Here is a 17,360-nt window from a genome sequence, read left to right on the forward strand (position 1 = left end):
TCACTGTTGCTGTGTCTTGTGGCTTCCTTCCAGATTCAGTTTAGGAAGATTTCTGTCTAAGAGAGGCGGAACTGCAGGGACTTGCCCCTTCTCCTGGATTTGGTCGCGCAGGTATTGAATTTCTAGCTGCTGCATTTCTATGATTTTCTCACTTTCCTTCTCTGCATTCAACCTCAGGACAGCTGGGCTGGACAGCAGTTCACCAGAGGGAGCTAGAAGATAAAATCAGAGAGGACAGAGCAGAGTAACAAAGGTCCAGCTCACAGAGTTCTTTGGTGTAAACAAGGAAAGGCATCTTTCAGGGCTGAAGGAGTAGAGCTAAATAGTAAGATTCTGCAGTATTTAGCAGCTTCTACAACTAACATCACAATATAAGAGATACCACCAGGCAGACAAGCTGGAATGATATGGAGACAGTAACAGAATTGTTCACCAAGGACAAAAAGGGCTTCTGGAATGAGTACCGACAAGATGGAAAACACACAAGAAGTACTATTCACCTGTGTCTTGAATTGCTTGCTTTTTCTTGGTTAATCTTAGTGTTGACCGGAGGTCATGTATCTGGGTGTGGGCCACCTTCAGTTCTTGCCGCAAGTCATTAATTTCCTTAATCAGACTCACATTTTCCTGCAAAACCAATATGCCCTATGAGGAAAAGCACAGGTACTATCTGGCTCAGCAATATGAATCTTCATATCCTTGGGAAGGATACTGGACAGTATAGAATCAGTATCACAAGCGGAAGATACAGGGCAATCAGTACAGTACACAACGTTTCAGATAAGGCCACAGCAGATTTGACACAAAACATGACAGTATTCAAACCATGGTAGCTCAATAAGCTGATATTTGTTTTGCTTTTCTGACTGCATCTGCACTCTGAGGTGTCATCTTCCTTGCCAATTCCACAGGGAAGCTCAGGTCCCTTCCTGGATTGATCTAATTAATCGAGAATTAATGTGAATAATTCCCATTTGTCCGTCCAGTATGTATTATTTTGCCTTTCATTTGCCACTATGTGTCTGTTCACTTAAATTATCTGTATCTCCTTGCAGTTCTTCAAAGCCCTCTTCATTAGTTCTGACAGACATCACTTTCCAACACCTCTTCCAAATTATTAAGAAATATATAAAGCATATGGAGACTTAAGATACCTACTGCTAACATGCTGTTATGAGGAAAAGTTGGCCATGTATTTATCTTTTGGGGTTTTTTTAGTCAGTTTTCAACCCATAAAAGTTCAATCGTCTGATTTTTTTAATAGCCTACCACAAAGCATCTTGCTGAAGGAGTTGTGAAAGTACAAGTGAATGTACTTTACTCATTGTTGTGACAGATTCAAAGACTTCAGCAAAAACAGTATGGGCTAATACTAGTGAAGGATGATAAAACTGTTGCTCATGATTCAGAAACAGGAGCACCATTAACTAAATATTTCTTTTCTGAATTCAGGACAAGTGGAATTGTATATTTGCGTCTTACGAAGACAGTGAAATACCTTATCACATCAACAGTTAGTGCAAATGTTAAACAGCTGGCATCATACTTGAACCAAGAATAGCAATGATTTCAGCTACCTGTGGTGGTTTTTTAGAAGTTTTGGAACACAGCACCATTCCAACCCCTGGAACTTTATCATAAATGGCAATATTTTAAAAAGACAAATGGCCAAAAGGCATGCTTTGGGTACCTCACATGACACCAATCTCAAGCAACAGGGAACCCACTAAAACAATGACATTTTCCTATGAAAAAGGTGTCTTCAAATCTTGATTTTTTTTAATGATAATTTTGGTTGATAGAGATAATTATGTTGCCATAAGAGATTTATGTAAGGCATATGATTTGGTTCCTTACAATATTCTCATAAAGTATTGGCACCACACAACTGAAACCTGATTAGTAACAAAGTACAACACTTACTGCAATTATCTGTATATAGATGCACTCAAGGAGTTCAAGTTGGCAGCAATAACTCAAGGTGTGCGTACACGGCAAGATTCTCAATACTTCACACTAAGACAAGTACACCACCTGTGCTTTAGTTTCCCCTCAGCTGAAAATCACTGGCTGTAGGAAGATTGTGGGATGCATTAAGGTCTGAACTTGTTGGGCAACAACAGTTGTTCTTGCAGTGGTTGTGTTGAACTCTAATGCAGCATGAGTTGATGAGCTTAGGCAGCTTGCTCTGAAACCATAATATTTTGTTGACTCTGACTTGCTTAATTCAAGTCTTCAAACACAGATGAAATTTGAATGCTATGCATTTATCTCAGAGCTTGATCCTGAAAGGAACACATGACGAGGATAACTTCCAAGAATCAGCCAAGGAAATTTTCTTTTGACCAGATTTCAGGGTTAGGTCACACCATTTCTGTTAGGTGTACTTTAGTCATGAACATCCTCAGAAATTTACTCCAAGTGGTTGAATGCTGCTATCAAATGAAGATCTTGCTTTTGGTTTTTTAGACAGTATAATACATAGTATCTTGCATGAGGCAATCTGGGCTATGTAGAAATTTCTTGTTTGGTTTGCTGGGTGCTAAAAGGCTGCTGGTTGATACTGATAATATTTCTGAAGAGGCATGCTATCCAGAGAGATTAGCCTTTAATTCAATCTTTGCATTCTGACAGAAAGCGTGCACTGCAATGCAATGATCATGCAATGGATTAAAATAAGTGTTCATGGTAAAACTCATTGTCACGGAATGTTGTGGCAAAGTACCAATTTTTTCAGAAAAGGGAATAATCAAATGCATGGAGGATGAGACCATCAGGTACAACTACATATGACGTCTGGATGCAATCTACAGCCTAGGAAGTCCCTACAGTGCTGACTGTCAGAGACAGGTAGGACATATTATAAAAACGATCATCCTATATGTGCTTCAGTTCAAGCAGTGTTACTTCAACATTATTCAGTGTGTCTGTTCTTATGTGTCCAAGTGACCAAAGAAGCCATTACAAATATAGAAGGCTGGAGGGAAAACTAATAGTCTAACAACAAGCAACTTGCCAATTGGCAAGAAAACTAAAATTATCTTGACAGTTCTCATCATCTGTTGCAGCAGTCACTAGTGGAATGTACCTACGAATAGTCACTCAAAGAGGAATGCACAGCTCTGAAAATGTAAGCACAACTGAGGAATAATAAAAATACAGAGCTAGAAGGCCACCAAGATGTCATTTACTTTTTCAAAGCAAGCCCTGACAGAAGTTTGTCTAAACTAGTCTTAAAAGCCCCCTGTGAAGGACTGGAAGACCATGATAATTCCTCCTGGCTGTAAAGTCTCATTAATCTACTAGACTTCAGAGAACTGCTTTTTCTTTGAAGAAACCAAGCTGCTTAGAACCTTTGATATCTTCATCTTCCAGATGTTTTATTAATTCAATTCTAATCATCATTTCATGTTAGGCTTACTGATCCAAGACATGAAGTATTATCATTATGAGCACTATCTGACACCCCATTCCAGCAAGGAAATTCTTTAGGTTATTTTCTGAAGCCATTTCCTTTTGTGCCAAAAAGAAGCATCTAACACACAGAAGGAGTAAAAAAATTAAAACAGGGCCAGGGAAAAAGATCGCTGCTGCCTGGGCCTGAAGAAGCACTATGGATAAACAGCAAAGAACAGACGACTTAGGAGGGAACTGAGGTCCAATGATCCTGAGGAAGCATAATAAAGTAACAATGAAGAAAGCGCTAGTGAGGGGAAAAGGAAATGCTGACTGAGCAGAAGGAGATCATGGTAAGGAGAGACTGTAAAAGACCTGTCCTCCCAGGGTGTTTGGTGTGGGGCTTTAGATCCTCTCACTCCAGATGAAAACAAATTGGATCTTCGGCCCCAGCAGTCACAAGTTTACCTTGCCTTGTAAGGAACAAGGATTCTGTGTGAGAGATCTTGGTACAAATAGGCATATTCATTGGTTTCTGAACTTCCTCGAAAAACCTGGATGTGAAAAGCAGAAAGTTTTTTGGAATTCAGATGAGTAGGCATGGGACTATGTAGCCGAAGAAAGTTGGGTTTTTTTCTTTTTCTTTTCTTCCTCCAAAATTACTTCCTAAACACCACCACACAGCAAGTACAGCTTGGCACTCAGACAGGTGCAAATTGACTATGATGACAATGATAAATACTGTTTGAAATAAAAAATAAGTACATTAATTGCTTAAAAAATATCCAGGCAGAAGAGATTCCCTATCTCCCTTTACATTAGGGAGTGGGAGATAAACAAAAGTATCCACAAAACAGCAGCAATTTCTGACTTTAGAGATCTTGTACTTTTTGTCCAGAAAATTGTAGAACTCCAGTAGCTCAATGAACACTATCCTTGAATAGAAGCACTTGAAAAACTTAGGAATTTCTGGCAAGGAAGAAAACCAAAACTGTTTCAAAGTCCTAAGAAACCACTGTGGTAAGGCTACTAAAGTGTCTTCTGTGCAGCTGCTTCCTTTTTCCCTCTCCGTACCACAAGTAAAAGGCTTGTTACCTGCACAATGCGCATGTAAGCAGCCTGGTGGACTTCCTGATCCTTCACCACCTTCTTTTTTAAAGCTGCCAAATTCCTCTCAAGATACTCTCGCTGTCTCATGCACTCCTGCTGCAGATCCATGTCTACTGCGTCAGTCTCCACCTGAGGGGACACAGCATGTTGCCTCAGTAATTACACTATCAGAGAAATTCATCTGCAAGGAGAAGGCAAAGGCCCTGACTCACCGTGTCTGATTGCTGCACATACTTGGTGTAGAGCTCACGGATCCCATCCTTCATTTTTTTTGAATCCTGAATGAAGCCCACACAATTATGAAGATCTGTTTTAAATCGTTTGATGAGAGCTTCCATATTTCGCTTCTGCAAGAATGATGTAGGTACATTCTTATTTGGCTCATCAGAGCACTCTGTCATGTATAACTTTGCAGAAAGTCTAGTAGAACTGGTGAAAGCTCCCATATACTTTACTTCCACTTAATTTTTTAAAAATATGTCATTACAAAAAATGCTGGGGATGTGAGCACTGCGTGTCGAATAGCAGTGATAAGTTTTAGCAGTAATAGTAATCCAAGATACTTGCATTAGGTAATGCAAGTGCCAGCATCCAGAGGTCTCATCTGAAAACCAGTGGCCTATTAGTATGAATGCTATCCCCCACTGTCCTTTCCCAAACAACCTGCATTCTTATTTAGAAACAACGCACAAACTGTTAATGAGAGAAGGCAAGGGACAAAACACATATCAGACACATGCACAACTTGATGATTTCACATCAAGATTGCCTTCTCATTCTCACTTGGTTTCTACCAGGCCCCTCTACCTGCTTCCTCAGTCCTGCACTGCCTGCTAAGCTACTTCACTTTCACTTGCAGTCCCTTTTCCTCCCTCATGTCTGACGTGCTTGTTGTCAAACACAAGGAGTCCTCGTCTCCTCCATTAATAAGCCCGCCCTTCATTTCATCCTACTAATGCCTACTTATCATTGTATGTGGTAGCCTACGTGCTGCTCCTATTTAGGCCAAGCATCCCCAGATTTCAAGCTTGGGCAGGAAAGCATTAGTCAGTTAAGCATTTGCCTCACTGCTCTGTTAAACCCAGGAAAGTATGTGTTGATTGAACAAACTGACATATAAATAACTGGATTTTTTTAATATCAATTCTCTAACCTAGTTGCAGGCTTGGAAGTTTTCTGTCTTTGTCCCATTGGCCAGAGACCCTCCTGGTCCTTGGACACAGTATCCCTGAAGTACCTGTTTGCTCAGATTAACGCTTCTGCAGTGTTCTGTCCCCACAAACTTCATTATGTAGGACCAGCACAGTGGCTGTACCCCATACCTTCTGCCTCTCTCTGTGCATCTCGCGATCCGTTGCCTTTAGTTTCTGTTGCAGTTGTGTGATATTCAGCTTCAACTGTGTGCTCTCCTTGTGGAATCTTTCCAGCTCCCCCTCCATCTGAAAGGAAGCAGAAGGAGGAAATCAGGACTAAAAGGAGACATGAAAAAAACAACACATAACAGGAAAACCAGAGACTGGAAATACAGACTTGAGGGAGTAGATCCCCCTTCAGGTTGAATTACAACATGAAAAAAGTCAATTTTGGAACAACACTGCCCTCTGTCAGAATATACAGAAAACACAAAAATGGATATTGAACTCCCTTTTGAGTTACAGGTATTTAAGTAAGTGATGTGATGCCCCTTCATTTCCTTGAGCTGAACTGGAGCTTTACTGTTCCATCTGAATAAAAATGGGTGAAATGGAAATTAGCAGTCAAGACTGGAAAGAGTAAGTGCAACAATAAGAAGAACCCGATACTGAAAAGAAACAAATGCATTAGAAAGCAGTGGCTATGTATGTAGAATAAAGGGAAGAAAAGCAATAAGGGTACTACAGCATTTACTGGCATGAGATGGTGACCAGAGAGAGAACAGAGCTTTCATCATGCTCATCTGACATACATACACAATTTTCATTAGTTTGCATTTTATTTAAAAGGCTTTTGTTCTGAATAAACAGACTTGCGAAAACTAATACCTCACCGATTAGCTATGTCACCATAGTCCTAATTTGGCTGAGCTAAAGGTACATCTATGGAGAGATCACAGTAAGTTTCTATCATAAATAAGTTGCCTCAATGAATTTGCTGCAATCTAAGTATGAATACATGGAAATTTTCCATGGACCAGCTGATGAATGGTAATTTGCCCACATACCTAACCCCTAAATGGAGTTATGTTTGCATAAATCTGCAACTTCTCTGAGAGAAGTTCACTCTCTCTTCCTCCAGATCTATAAAGGCAGTATCTTGCAAACTCTATATGGTATGTGGAGGGCAACCACATAAGGACAAGATGTATTTTTAAGCAAAACTGATATTACTCGGAGTCTAGAATTAAATACTGAAACAGGAGCTTAAATAACTGTGTCGATCACTGGTAGCATGTGATAGAAAATTAAATAGAAGCTATTGTGCGTAAGTATTTTTATTAGCTGTAAAGATATTGAATCAGTGATGTGTAACCTTGAAAGAAATCAAGGAACAAACAGGGTGGAGTCTTCCATGGAACTTGCCAGGTCATCTTTGTATTCAGACAAAGGGCTTAGTAGCAGAGGCCAAACGACAGTGTCACTCACCTCATGGATCTGCTCCTTCATTGCTGTAATATCATTTTCCCGTGAAACTATTTGCTTCTTAAATTCCTCTATTCTGTAATCCAGTACAAACTTGAACTTTTCCAGTTCCTGATTTTTCTTTTTTAGGTCATATATATGCTTCTCCTGGGAGAAACAGGTACAGAGGGCTGAATCAGGCACAGCACTCTCAAATAGATCCCCAGGACAAGGTACAATATGGCGGAGGTAAAACCAGCAGTCACAGATCTAGTGGAAGACTGGACTTCAGTCGCATATCTAACACAGATGGGGTGGGAAAGGAGTGGGTAAATGATACATTGAGCCATCTACAGATCCCAGAATAGGGGACAAGAAACTCAACATCTTGAACTTGAGCTCGCCAAGAAAAGCTTAAAATGTCAGGAAAAAAACTAAAATCTCAAACTAAAGATCACAAATTCTTTAAGTTAAAACTGAGTTTCCAGTCATGTGATATTATCACAACATGATACTATTAAAATCAATATCTGTATTAAATTAAGGGAGGGTGACCTTGATCTCAGCCAGTTTTCCAGTTTCTCACCTTGTCTTGGATAGTGTCAGCTCTCTCTTGAATCTCTGTCTTCAGTGCCAAGATGTCCTTCTCCAGTGACTTAATGGTGCCTTGCAGCTTCTGCTGTTCCAGTCTCATTTCCTCAATGTCCCTGTTTCGCTCCTTGAGCTCTTTCTGTAGGCTGTTCAACTAGAGAGGCAAACAAATAAGAACTTAACAGTCTCCAAAAGCTGTGCACAACTCAGCCATCCTATTCTGTAAGATACCCTGTAGCCAGTGTGGGATAAAGGATAAAAAATTAAGACATGATGAAGGAGCATCACATCACTTAAATACCTGTAACTTAAAAGGGGGTTGAATACCCATTTTAGTGTTTTCTGTATATTCTGACAGAATACTCACTGTACTACAAAGAATCAAGAAATTTGCATCCAGAAGCAAGAAGGGTATGGATATTATACCCAAGCATCAGCTTCAAATAACACTCAAGCCACGGAAAATTATTTTATTGTCTTACATCTCTAATGATGTCAATAGTAGACTGGAAGGGTGCCTAGTTCATAGCTCTCGGGTACCCTCAAAATCTCTGCCTCAATACTAAGATCTGTGAAGCCAAGAAGGTTGGAATCAAGGAATGGGGCTGGTCAAACTGTGAGGACCCATGAAGAAATTTGTGGTGTCTAAAAGACAACGGAACTGAAGACAGTACCATGACAATAGAGGGTATGAAGGAAGAGAACTTGTCTCCAGATAGATACTGAAGAAACGGAAAAGAAAAAATGTCCCTCTAACATGTAAATGTTATACCCAGCCAGTAAAAGAACCAAAAGGTTTTATGCCTCCTTAAAAATCCTAAGAGTAAAACCAATAAAAAATTATGATGCATACAAAACACAAAATGTTTATTGCATCGAATGAAGCAGTAGAAGTATTTTTTTAACAAGCGACACCTTAGATCTTGGAAACATGAAAAGGTTCATTTCTTTCCCATCATAGGATGAACAATATTATTATTTATAATTTAAAACTATGTAAGATAAAAGAAAGTGTACTAATAAAAACACACCTCCTCTATCATCTATCTCTAATCATATCAGCAATACAATCAGCACACAGCTGCTTCTTCTGCCCAAATATTCTAAAACATTCAAACTTATATAAGAAGAGGCTACTGTTCTCATATGAAATGCCACATATTTACAGACTAAATTAACAGACTAAATTGATGTGCCATTAGTCACATTCAATCCTCAGCTATAGGTCTCCACGTGCAGGTCTGATCCTATCACAGAATAAGAGATACCCTTTTATTCATGACTCCTGTTTCTCCTTTCAGTTGCAGGTTTGATTCCTTTTCTTCCAAGAGCTGTCTCTCATACTTGATTTTGATTTCCAGGATTTCTCGGTCTTCATCTTCTTCAATTTGTTTCTTAATTTCTTCATGTGCTTGAAGCTGCTGCCTCATATCCTCCTCTGCCTGCAGTTAAGGAAAGCAAACATTACAGAAGACAACAGTAAGAGACCAATAAATAAGAGAAGAATTCCTTATTTGTAACTGTGTTTCTCCTGGGAGGATCTATATTTAGTGGACTCTTCAACTGCAGCAATATCATTTAAGATAACTTTACTTCTTAGGAGATTAAAGTAACTAACTTTAAAAACTGTTGAGACAAACATAAAGAATTCTTAAAAAAAATTCTTCTTGAGGCTTGGATGCTTCAAGTTAGGAACCTGGCCCAAATACTAACATCAGCAAACTTGTTCTGGCAGCAGAAACCACAAACGTGAGTAACACTTGAGAAGATCTTTTAAAATTGCTGTTTCTCATGCATTAGGACAATAACCGCTGAGGTTTGCATCAGTCTTTGTATGCCTCTCTTCTCACCATTCATTCCTCACATTCTTTCCAAATTGGCATTGCAACATAGGGCTGCAAATAGTAATGTTGGTAGAATTTATTGACTTTAGATATATAAGCATCAGTTATCTGGCTGCCCTTTGTCAAGCCCAGTCTTTGACCTCAATGTGCAGGAGTTTTTGAACTACTCAGGGTATTTCTCTTTGTTCCCCAAAATCATGCAGGCAGGAACCGCAGGGACTCAGGAGTGGAATTCACCATTTTAGAAATGTTATCTCTTCACTAGAACAAGATGATTGACTCTTCTTTCTTCAATTACAGTAAATGTGTCATCTAACCCACATTAAAAAACAGAAATTCTTGGATCTAGGAGAAAGAGAGGCGAAGCTGAGAATGCCCAAGGATATTAATCTTAGCAGGTTACTTACTCAAGGTATGAAGCCCAGAAAAGTTGGTAACTCAGCTGGGTTTTCCTCATGACTATTCTACCTGTCAACATATTTCCCCAATGTTACAGGCAGATTAGGATTTGCATGGAGGGAGCCAACCTCTCCTCTCCTAGGGAACATTTTATCACAGTTGGAGATAAACTTAGTCAATAATTCAAACTGCAAATCAAGTTTCCCACCTCTTCCAGCAGAATAGATTTCTCATTAAGTTTTTCCTCATAATATTCTGTTAGCTCCTTCACAGCCCTGCTTTTGCTTTCCTCCAAATCATTCAATTGTTTCTCATATTCCTCCTGCATCCTCTGGGATTTCACTTGCAGCTCCTGGTATTTCTCATTTTCCATTAAGAGTTTCTGATTACCATCAGATTCTGGTAACAGAAAGCATACAGAATGGATAAAACTAATAGGAGAGAGAGGTGTATCCTATCCTTCTACAGTCATCAATGTCTTATTCTCTACTGTCTTTTTGGCGGTTGGTTGCAATAAATGATACTAGAAGCACTTCATTGCTTTCTTCATCAGGGGTTTTAGACTCTGTGGCCATATAAAATTTTACATCGGAAAACCATCTCTTGAGTTTCCTGCTCTTCCTTTTACCTACCACTTCACTAATAATGCCTGTTCCATTCACCTTTCTCAGTTGTGTCTCTGAATATTCTGCTATATCCTTGCTTGCTGCATCAGGACAAAATGTTGTTCTATTCCAGCTTGAACAAGTCTAAAACCTACACCAAAATCTCCTACTCTGCCATTACAACAAATTAATAACAGCTAATTTAGGTATTCCCTTGAGATGACAACCATGACAGAGCTGTATAAGTACAACTGTTACAGAGTATGAGTAGGCAATGGACTCATTTATGGGTGAACTTGCTTTTTGGCACTAATTTGCAGTATTTCTGCTTTATCTTGATTACAAATCTGGGGTCGAGGTATTTCCATATTATGTGCGTTGTACATTAGCCTCCTTGTTGAACTGTAGAACTTCACTATTCTTGCACAGTGAGCTATAAGATAAATGAAGAAATTGCTAATCTCAAAAACCAAACATCTAAGATACAGTGCCCATGTGCATGTTCTCGTCATGGTCATGTGTGTGATGCAGTTTAGACAAACGTTTGATCTGCAATACATATATGACATACATGCATTTTTTCCTTGTACTGGTACTCTAGTAATCCCTCTCTGTCACATTACTCACTATGAATCTAATGCACTTTCTTCAGATTCTAGTTACAAACACTTGTTATAGTCTAACCTAGCTGTTGCACCTCCCTGGCCTGTTTATTCATCAGCTCAGACAGTTGAAACTGGTGTTGCAGCTCCTGTTTTTCTTTCTCTGCTTGTAAAATCTGGAGAAAAAAATAAGAAAAATACATTTTAATTTGAAACTAGGCAAAGCAGTGTCCAAATTGTTTGTGCTCTTGCCCATGTTGGGGAACACATACACAACAAAATTTATGTTTGAAGTCTCTCACCAAAATTCAGATGACATGTCTCACTAAGCCAAGTTTTCCCAGAGATTAGTTTGTTATGGCAGGTTACAAAACTATGGAAAGCTAAGGGAAAGTGGCAAATGGAGTTCATATAATACAAGGTTCTCTATAATCCTAATCTAACAAGAAAAGTTTGTGAGCTACAAAAGCCTCCACTTCTTTGTATGTGCCTGCTTGAGGAGAATTTGCAGTTCCACAAATTGTTGTCCAGATACTAAAGTTCAAGCTGCTTCCTGTCTCACTTGAAGCAACCTTGAGGTCCTAAAACACTGACATTTGCGTAGAATGACATAAACCTAAGCAAAAGTGAGTTTTGAATGCCATTTGCTTGGAATGTCTGACTACCACTACAAATGACTTAATCTTCTAAAAAAGCACAAAGAATTGGAAGAAGAAAATGGGTGAGAAATTTCCCAGAAAAGTTGGCAATTGTACCAAAGGTACAATTCTTTCACTTTCTTCTCATAACAATTGTATGGGTCTTGCATAAGTAGAAATATTCCATTTGCCTGCTGAACGCAACAACTAGAAATGTTAGCCCTGAGCCCGTCCAAATCTGTCGTTCAGTTTAATCTTAAGATGTACTGATACTCATACAGGAAGTACAACTTGCCTGCCTAGAAAACTTTTATTTGCCTTCAAAGGCATTTCCTTGCAAGCCTATAATCAACAAGCCTAAAGAAGTTTCAGTGTAGCTGAGACTATTAGAACTCTATAGCCAAGCACTACCTAGGAAAAGACCTGACGAAGTGCAGAAGAAAAGCAGCACAGGTAAAGCACAGGTAGAGGAATCTGTAAGAAGGGAAATGGCTTTCTTGTAAAAGTTCAAGCCGTACAAAAATGAAGAAAAATAGAAAGGTTAAAACTCAGGTTACTTAAATGTAAAAACCACAATGAGAAAAGCCAAAGAGCCTGAGGAACTACTTGAAGAAAACATTAAAATGAATAATTAAACTTCCTCAAAAAAATCAAAATCAGAAACCTGCCAGAACATTTGTAGGGCCAAAAGACAAAAAAGGTATAAAAAGGAGCACTTGAAAATGACAAGACCGTAAAATAATAAAACCAGTAAGTTACCTGGCAAGCTTTCATACTGGAATCCTTCTTTATGTGGAATCAAACTGAAATACTGCTTGAAGGGACTATGTACAACTCAACAAAATAAGCAGTAACAAATCACCAGGACAGGACAATATTCATCCAAAAGCTCGAAAAGAACGGGAGGTTGACAGAATTGAATCATGTGATATGTAATCTTTCACTTCAAGCCATCTTACTGCCAGAGAAATCGCTATTGGATCACTTGCCTTCTAACTCTAAAAGAGGTCCAGAAATATAGCAAATCACAGGTCAGAAATCTGGTATGTGCACCAGACAGATGGACAGAATAGAATTAACAGACACAGATAAATACGACACTGGGAAGAATTATCGTGGCTTTTGCCTTTCAGGAAAGTCCTGCTTCATGACCACAGAGAAATCAATAAACACATGAACAGAAGAAATCCAGGGAATATATTTTACTTTTGTTTTCAAAAAGCATACAAGACACCTCAGCAGATGTTCTTAAAAAAGCTAAGCGGCCAGGCCATAAAGAAGGCGACATTAAGAAGAATAACTGTTGGATCCTGCAGCAGCTGCAACCTTATATGTGACAGAGCTTTTAAGGCATGGTCCCATTTCTACTCAAGGGTGATATAGCTTACTGATCCTTGGTCTCAGGCAGCATTTATTGCTGAACTGTTTTTATGTGAAGATACTTACAGGCTACCTAGGAGCACTCTTGCATCCCCTTGTACTTACAAGAGGCTTGACTCAAAGGTAGCTTCATGGTTTACAAATATCAAGAACATGTTTATTGGAAAGGAATGCTTCATTTTTCAGATGCTTTATGGCATTCATACATATATAATGCAAGCTTGAATTCAACTCTTCAGTGAAAGATTTCTTGGTATTTGGTTCTGCAATATGAATCATACCTGGTGTTTGGTTTTAAGGGAGCCTATTTCCTGAGTGAAATTCTCTTCTAATTCCTTTATTTTTTCATTACAGTACATGTCCTTGAGACGTAGCTGGTAATCATTTTCTGTCTGTAGCTCTTTCACACGAATCTGCAGGTCTAGCATTGCCTGACTCTGTTAGGACATGAATGAGAAGATAGTTTTAACACAGAGGTTATTTGCCATTAGCAACAGCTTGCTAAGGATGTTTTATTTACATGCACATATTTATGAAAAACAGCCTTTGCAGAGAATTTTCAGACAGACAGACCAAGAAGTTCCAGAAGTAAGGTTTCTTTGTTATCTTACAAGATAGTTTATAGAAATGCAGCTCCTGACTTCTCTACTCCATTAAAACTGCTTTCAGGAGGTTGGGGAAAGTATTAGAGAAAAGTCTAAACTTTTCTCCACACTCACTGTTCATACAATTCAGTTTGCATATTAACGAGCAGCTGCAGCTACTTGCTGTAACCACTTTTTATGACGAAAGCCATGCAGGCCCTCTTAAACAGAAGGTCATACAGGAACAGCTAGTCACAAACACCATGCAAATGTAATTCATAAGCTGTACGCTAGGAATCCTATGGTTCATTTTCACAAGTTGCTCCTCCTACCTTCTCTTCTATATCTGATCTCATGATCAGCACTTCCTCAGCATACTCAATTTCCTTTTCCCATTTCAGTATCCCACCTCCTTTTTCACACACTTTCCAGACAAATATAGAGCCATCCTCTGAGGCAGTCAGCAGAAATAGGTCATCATTTGTTATGGACATCTTAGAAGGAAGAGACAACAAAATAACAGTAGAGACAAGGAAGAATGGAGACACAGTTTGATTTTATACCAAATTTTTCTCCCCACCCACACAGTCACTGTGATTTCTACCACAGAAAGTCAACAGTGGAAATATTAACATAGCCCCACTACCAACATTTTGATTATGTCCTCTAATCCTGCTCCACCCTGGTCCAGACAACAGAGGAAGGAAAAGAAAAGAAGAACATGTGAAGACACTGGATCCACTTCTGCTCTCAAAGCTGTAAGAAGATTTTTAAAAACCTGGAACAGAAAAGACCTTCTAGACAGTTATAGCACAGACAGGCAATTTATATGACAATTCCAAAGCTCTCTAGCTTTTTTCTTTGAGAAGTTTGAGCAACAGATGGCTAAACGTTTTCTTTGAATCTGCAAGTAAGCCCACCAAGAACTATCTAGTAATAACTGCTGTCACCTCCTCCAGACCTCCTGTGACTGTGTGGCCTGGCATAGAGTACCTGGGAGCTGACACAGCTTACGAGCGAGGTGAAAGTAGAGTTCCAATAACTGAAGTTCACAGCCTAATGTTGGACTGTGCAGCTCTAAGTCAAGGTGCTGTATTTGACAGTGATACTTAAAATGCCAAAATCACGAACAGTTTTAACAAGATAGAACATGTGGCTTCCTGGAGAAAGTGCACTGAAATGTTCCATGGTTGCAGTCTCTACTCACCATATCCCCACCTTTCACATGCTGTTCATAAGCCTTTTAGAAATACATTCTGGTTAGCGGACGAGCACTGCAATCTCTTCTGCTCTTTACCCTGGCAGCAAGTTGCTTAATACATTTATCTCATTCCTCCTTCCATTCACACAAGAGGTTTTCAAGCCTGTGTAACTTTATCTTCCTCTTTCCAGAAAGAGCTATATCAGAGTTCTCCATCAGGGATATGCCATGTTACGTATCCTGGTACAAGCCACTTTTTAGCCAACAACAGCTTATCCAGTGACATCTCTTTCTAGAGACAGGACTTCTATGAATGCTGTAATATTCATTCTCCACGTGCAGGCGCAACCTTAGTTTTAACATATTATGCTATGAAATGGGAAGGAGAATCAGTGCTAAAGGAGATTTGTGCAGCTGGTATCACAGGGAAAAGAAAGTACTCTATGTTACCTTTGTAACAGCACCTGCATGGGCCTGATACTCGTTGAAATCCTTTGTCAAAGGTAATGGGTATTTCATAGCTCGAATTGTCCCCAGAGATGTACCAACAAATACCATGTGCCCGGAATGAGAAACAGCTACTGCAGTATAAACAACACCAAAAGCAGATACTTCATGCTGGATCTGTAAAAAAAACCCAAAACCGAAACACACAAAACCCTCACATTACATTAAGTTTCTCAAACCTATTTGATTACTTATTGCATGAGCAATTGTCATACCTCTGCCTGCAGCAAATAATGCAGTTAAAAGAATCTACGTGCCTGCAGGCGTAAAGCCATGAACAATAATTAGTATTAAGCTTTATAGATATGCACTCTTAAAATTTCAAGCCACACTCCACAGGTTGATCCTTTCTGAAAGACGTAATGGTTATCACGTACAATTTACTACTTTTCTGGACAAAAACCAAAAGGCACGTAGCCTACAGTGGTAGATGCAATACACTTGCATTTCAGCAAAACAGTTGATACAATATTGCCAAGTTAGTTTGTTAGCTGAATTAGAAGATTTCTGGGTAAATCCAAGTAAAGTTATAAAAATACAAAACTACAACAAAATCTCAGGTTTCATGGTAAAGGACATAAGAACAAAAAAAAAGTGTCAGTAAATATCACAGCTATCAAAACCAGACTGATTCCTTCTTACCAAATGGATGATAAGGAAATCAAAGCACCAGTACCCTCCCCAGAGAACTTAGCAAAATCCCAGAGTGCTTGTTAGCTCACCGAAGACTCTGAAATTTCTTTGAGAGTTTGGTCAGATCCAACAGCAAAGATGATTTTGGCATCAGAAGACAGGGCAATGCTGCTGTAGATGCAGGACTTGAGCACACACTCTGACTCCCTTTTACCTGTCAACAAGTTCCACTCATACACAGCACCGTGTGTGTCACAGGAGACAAATTTAGTATCATCTGCGCTCCATTTAACTGCATGTATCTGGCAAAAGCAAAACACACCACAGTGCCCAATGTGTAAGTTATAGACATACAGCATGGAGTCATTTTACTGGTAAATCCATGACAACTTTGGAACCATACTTCTAAGTCTTACTTAAAAATCCCTAGATGTTTCTCAACTAATTCCATTTTAGCATTTAAAAAAAAAAAAAAAAAAAGTAAGAACTACTTCATGAACTTACTGTCAGGAAAAAGCTCATTTCAATAATAAGTAGTATATTTTATTTTTATAATTTATAACTGGGATATTTTTCCTCGTTCAGCTACCTGCCAATCATTCACTTTCAATTTAAGAACAGACTCTTTAGACGTAACTAGTGCATGCATACATGGACTTCTGAACAAAGAAAACTGACTTTTGTATTTCGATTTTGAATTTTTTGGCCCATTTGTGATCCAAAACTGTACTTTACCTTTTCAAAATGCATCTTACCAACTAGTTCATACTTTAATGAGTTGTATCATATAGGATTTGTTTACTAACCTTCCCACTATGTCCTTTCAGATTATTAATATTCTCAAAGGTGATGCTGGAATAAATTTGAATCACATTTCCATTAACTGCAGCAAAAAGTTGGCCTCCATTACTGAATGAGCACTACAAAAAGAACATAACCACCCATTACTGTAGATGCAGTGGATAAAAAAATTCATGCATTGAATTCCAATGACATTACCTAATATCAGAATGTTACACAAAAAGAAAATCCATGACATAATTAGCCTCTTACTTCTATCTTAATTGGTGCTTTCCCCTGTAAAACTCAGTCCTTGAGTATTTCCGAGCAAACTACCCTTTCTGCTGCTTCCCAGGTCCACAGTTATGCATCGGCTTCCAGGCTTATTTCCCAATAGTCAGAATCCTTTTCTCTATGCTTTGATATCCTAAATCCTACTAGGATCTATTGGAGAGGTTTCTATCTTCTGCCATGTTCGTCACCACTATGCTCC

At 38.9% G+C, this 17,360-nt stretch overlaps 1 protein-coding gene across 1 annotated transcript in view; it reads right to left on the minus strand.

Moving 5' to 3' along the window:
* The window catches only part of CFAP57 (cilia and flagella associated protein 57), a gene marked incomplete at both ends in the record, with an annotated part of 23,288 nt that continues 5,928 nt past the window's right edge, over positions 1–17,360 (minus strand). The window contains 15 exons of the mRNA XM_082314508.1: positions 1–212; positions 501–627; positions 4,492–4,635; positions 4,719–4,853; positions 5,829–5,945; positions 7,128–7,271; positions 7,690–7,848; positions 8,963–9,136; positions 10,146–10,336; positions 11,227–11,320; positions 13,444–13,599; positions 14,079–14,240; positions 15,398–15,571; positions 16,177–16,389; positions 16,894–17,007. Of these exons, the coding sequence (XP_082170634.1) occupies positions 1–212; positions 501–627; positions 4,492–4,635; positions 4,719–4,853; positions 5,829–5,945; positions 7,128–7,271; positions 7,690–7,848; positions 8,963–9,136; positions 10,146–10,336; positions 11,227–11,320; positions 13,444–13,599; positions 14,079–14,240; positions 15,398–15,571; positions 16,177–16,389; positions 16,894–17,007 (2,316 nt within the window). The remainder of the gene's footprint in view (positions 213–500; positions 628–4,491; positions 4,636–4,718; positions 4,854–5,828; positions 5,946–7,127; positions 7,272–7,689; positions 7,849–8,962; positions 9,137–10,145; positions 10,337–11,226; positions 11,321–13,443; positions 13,600–14,078; positions 14,241–15,397; positions 15,572–16,176; positions 16,390–16,893; positions 17,008–17,360) is intronic.

The sequence above is a fragment of the Platalea leucorodia genome, assembly GCF_965183815.1.
Source record: "Platalea leucorodia genome assembly, chromosome: 5".
Classification (NCBI taxonomy): Eukaryota; Metazoa; Chordata; class Aves; order Pelecaniformes; family Threskiornithidae; genus Platalea; species Platalea leucorodia.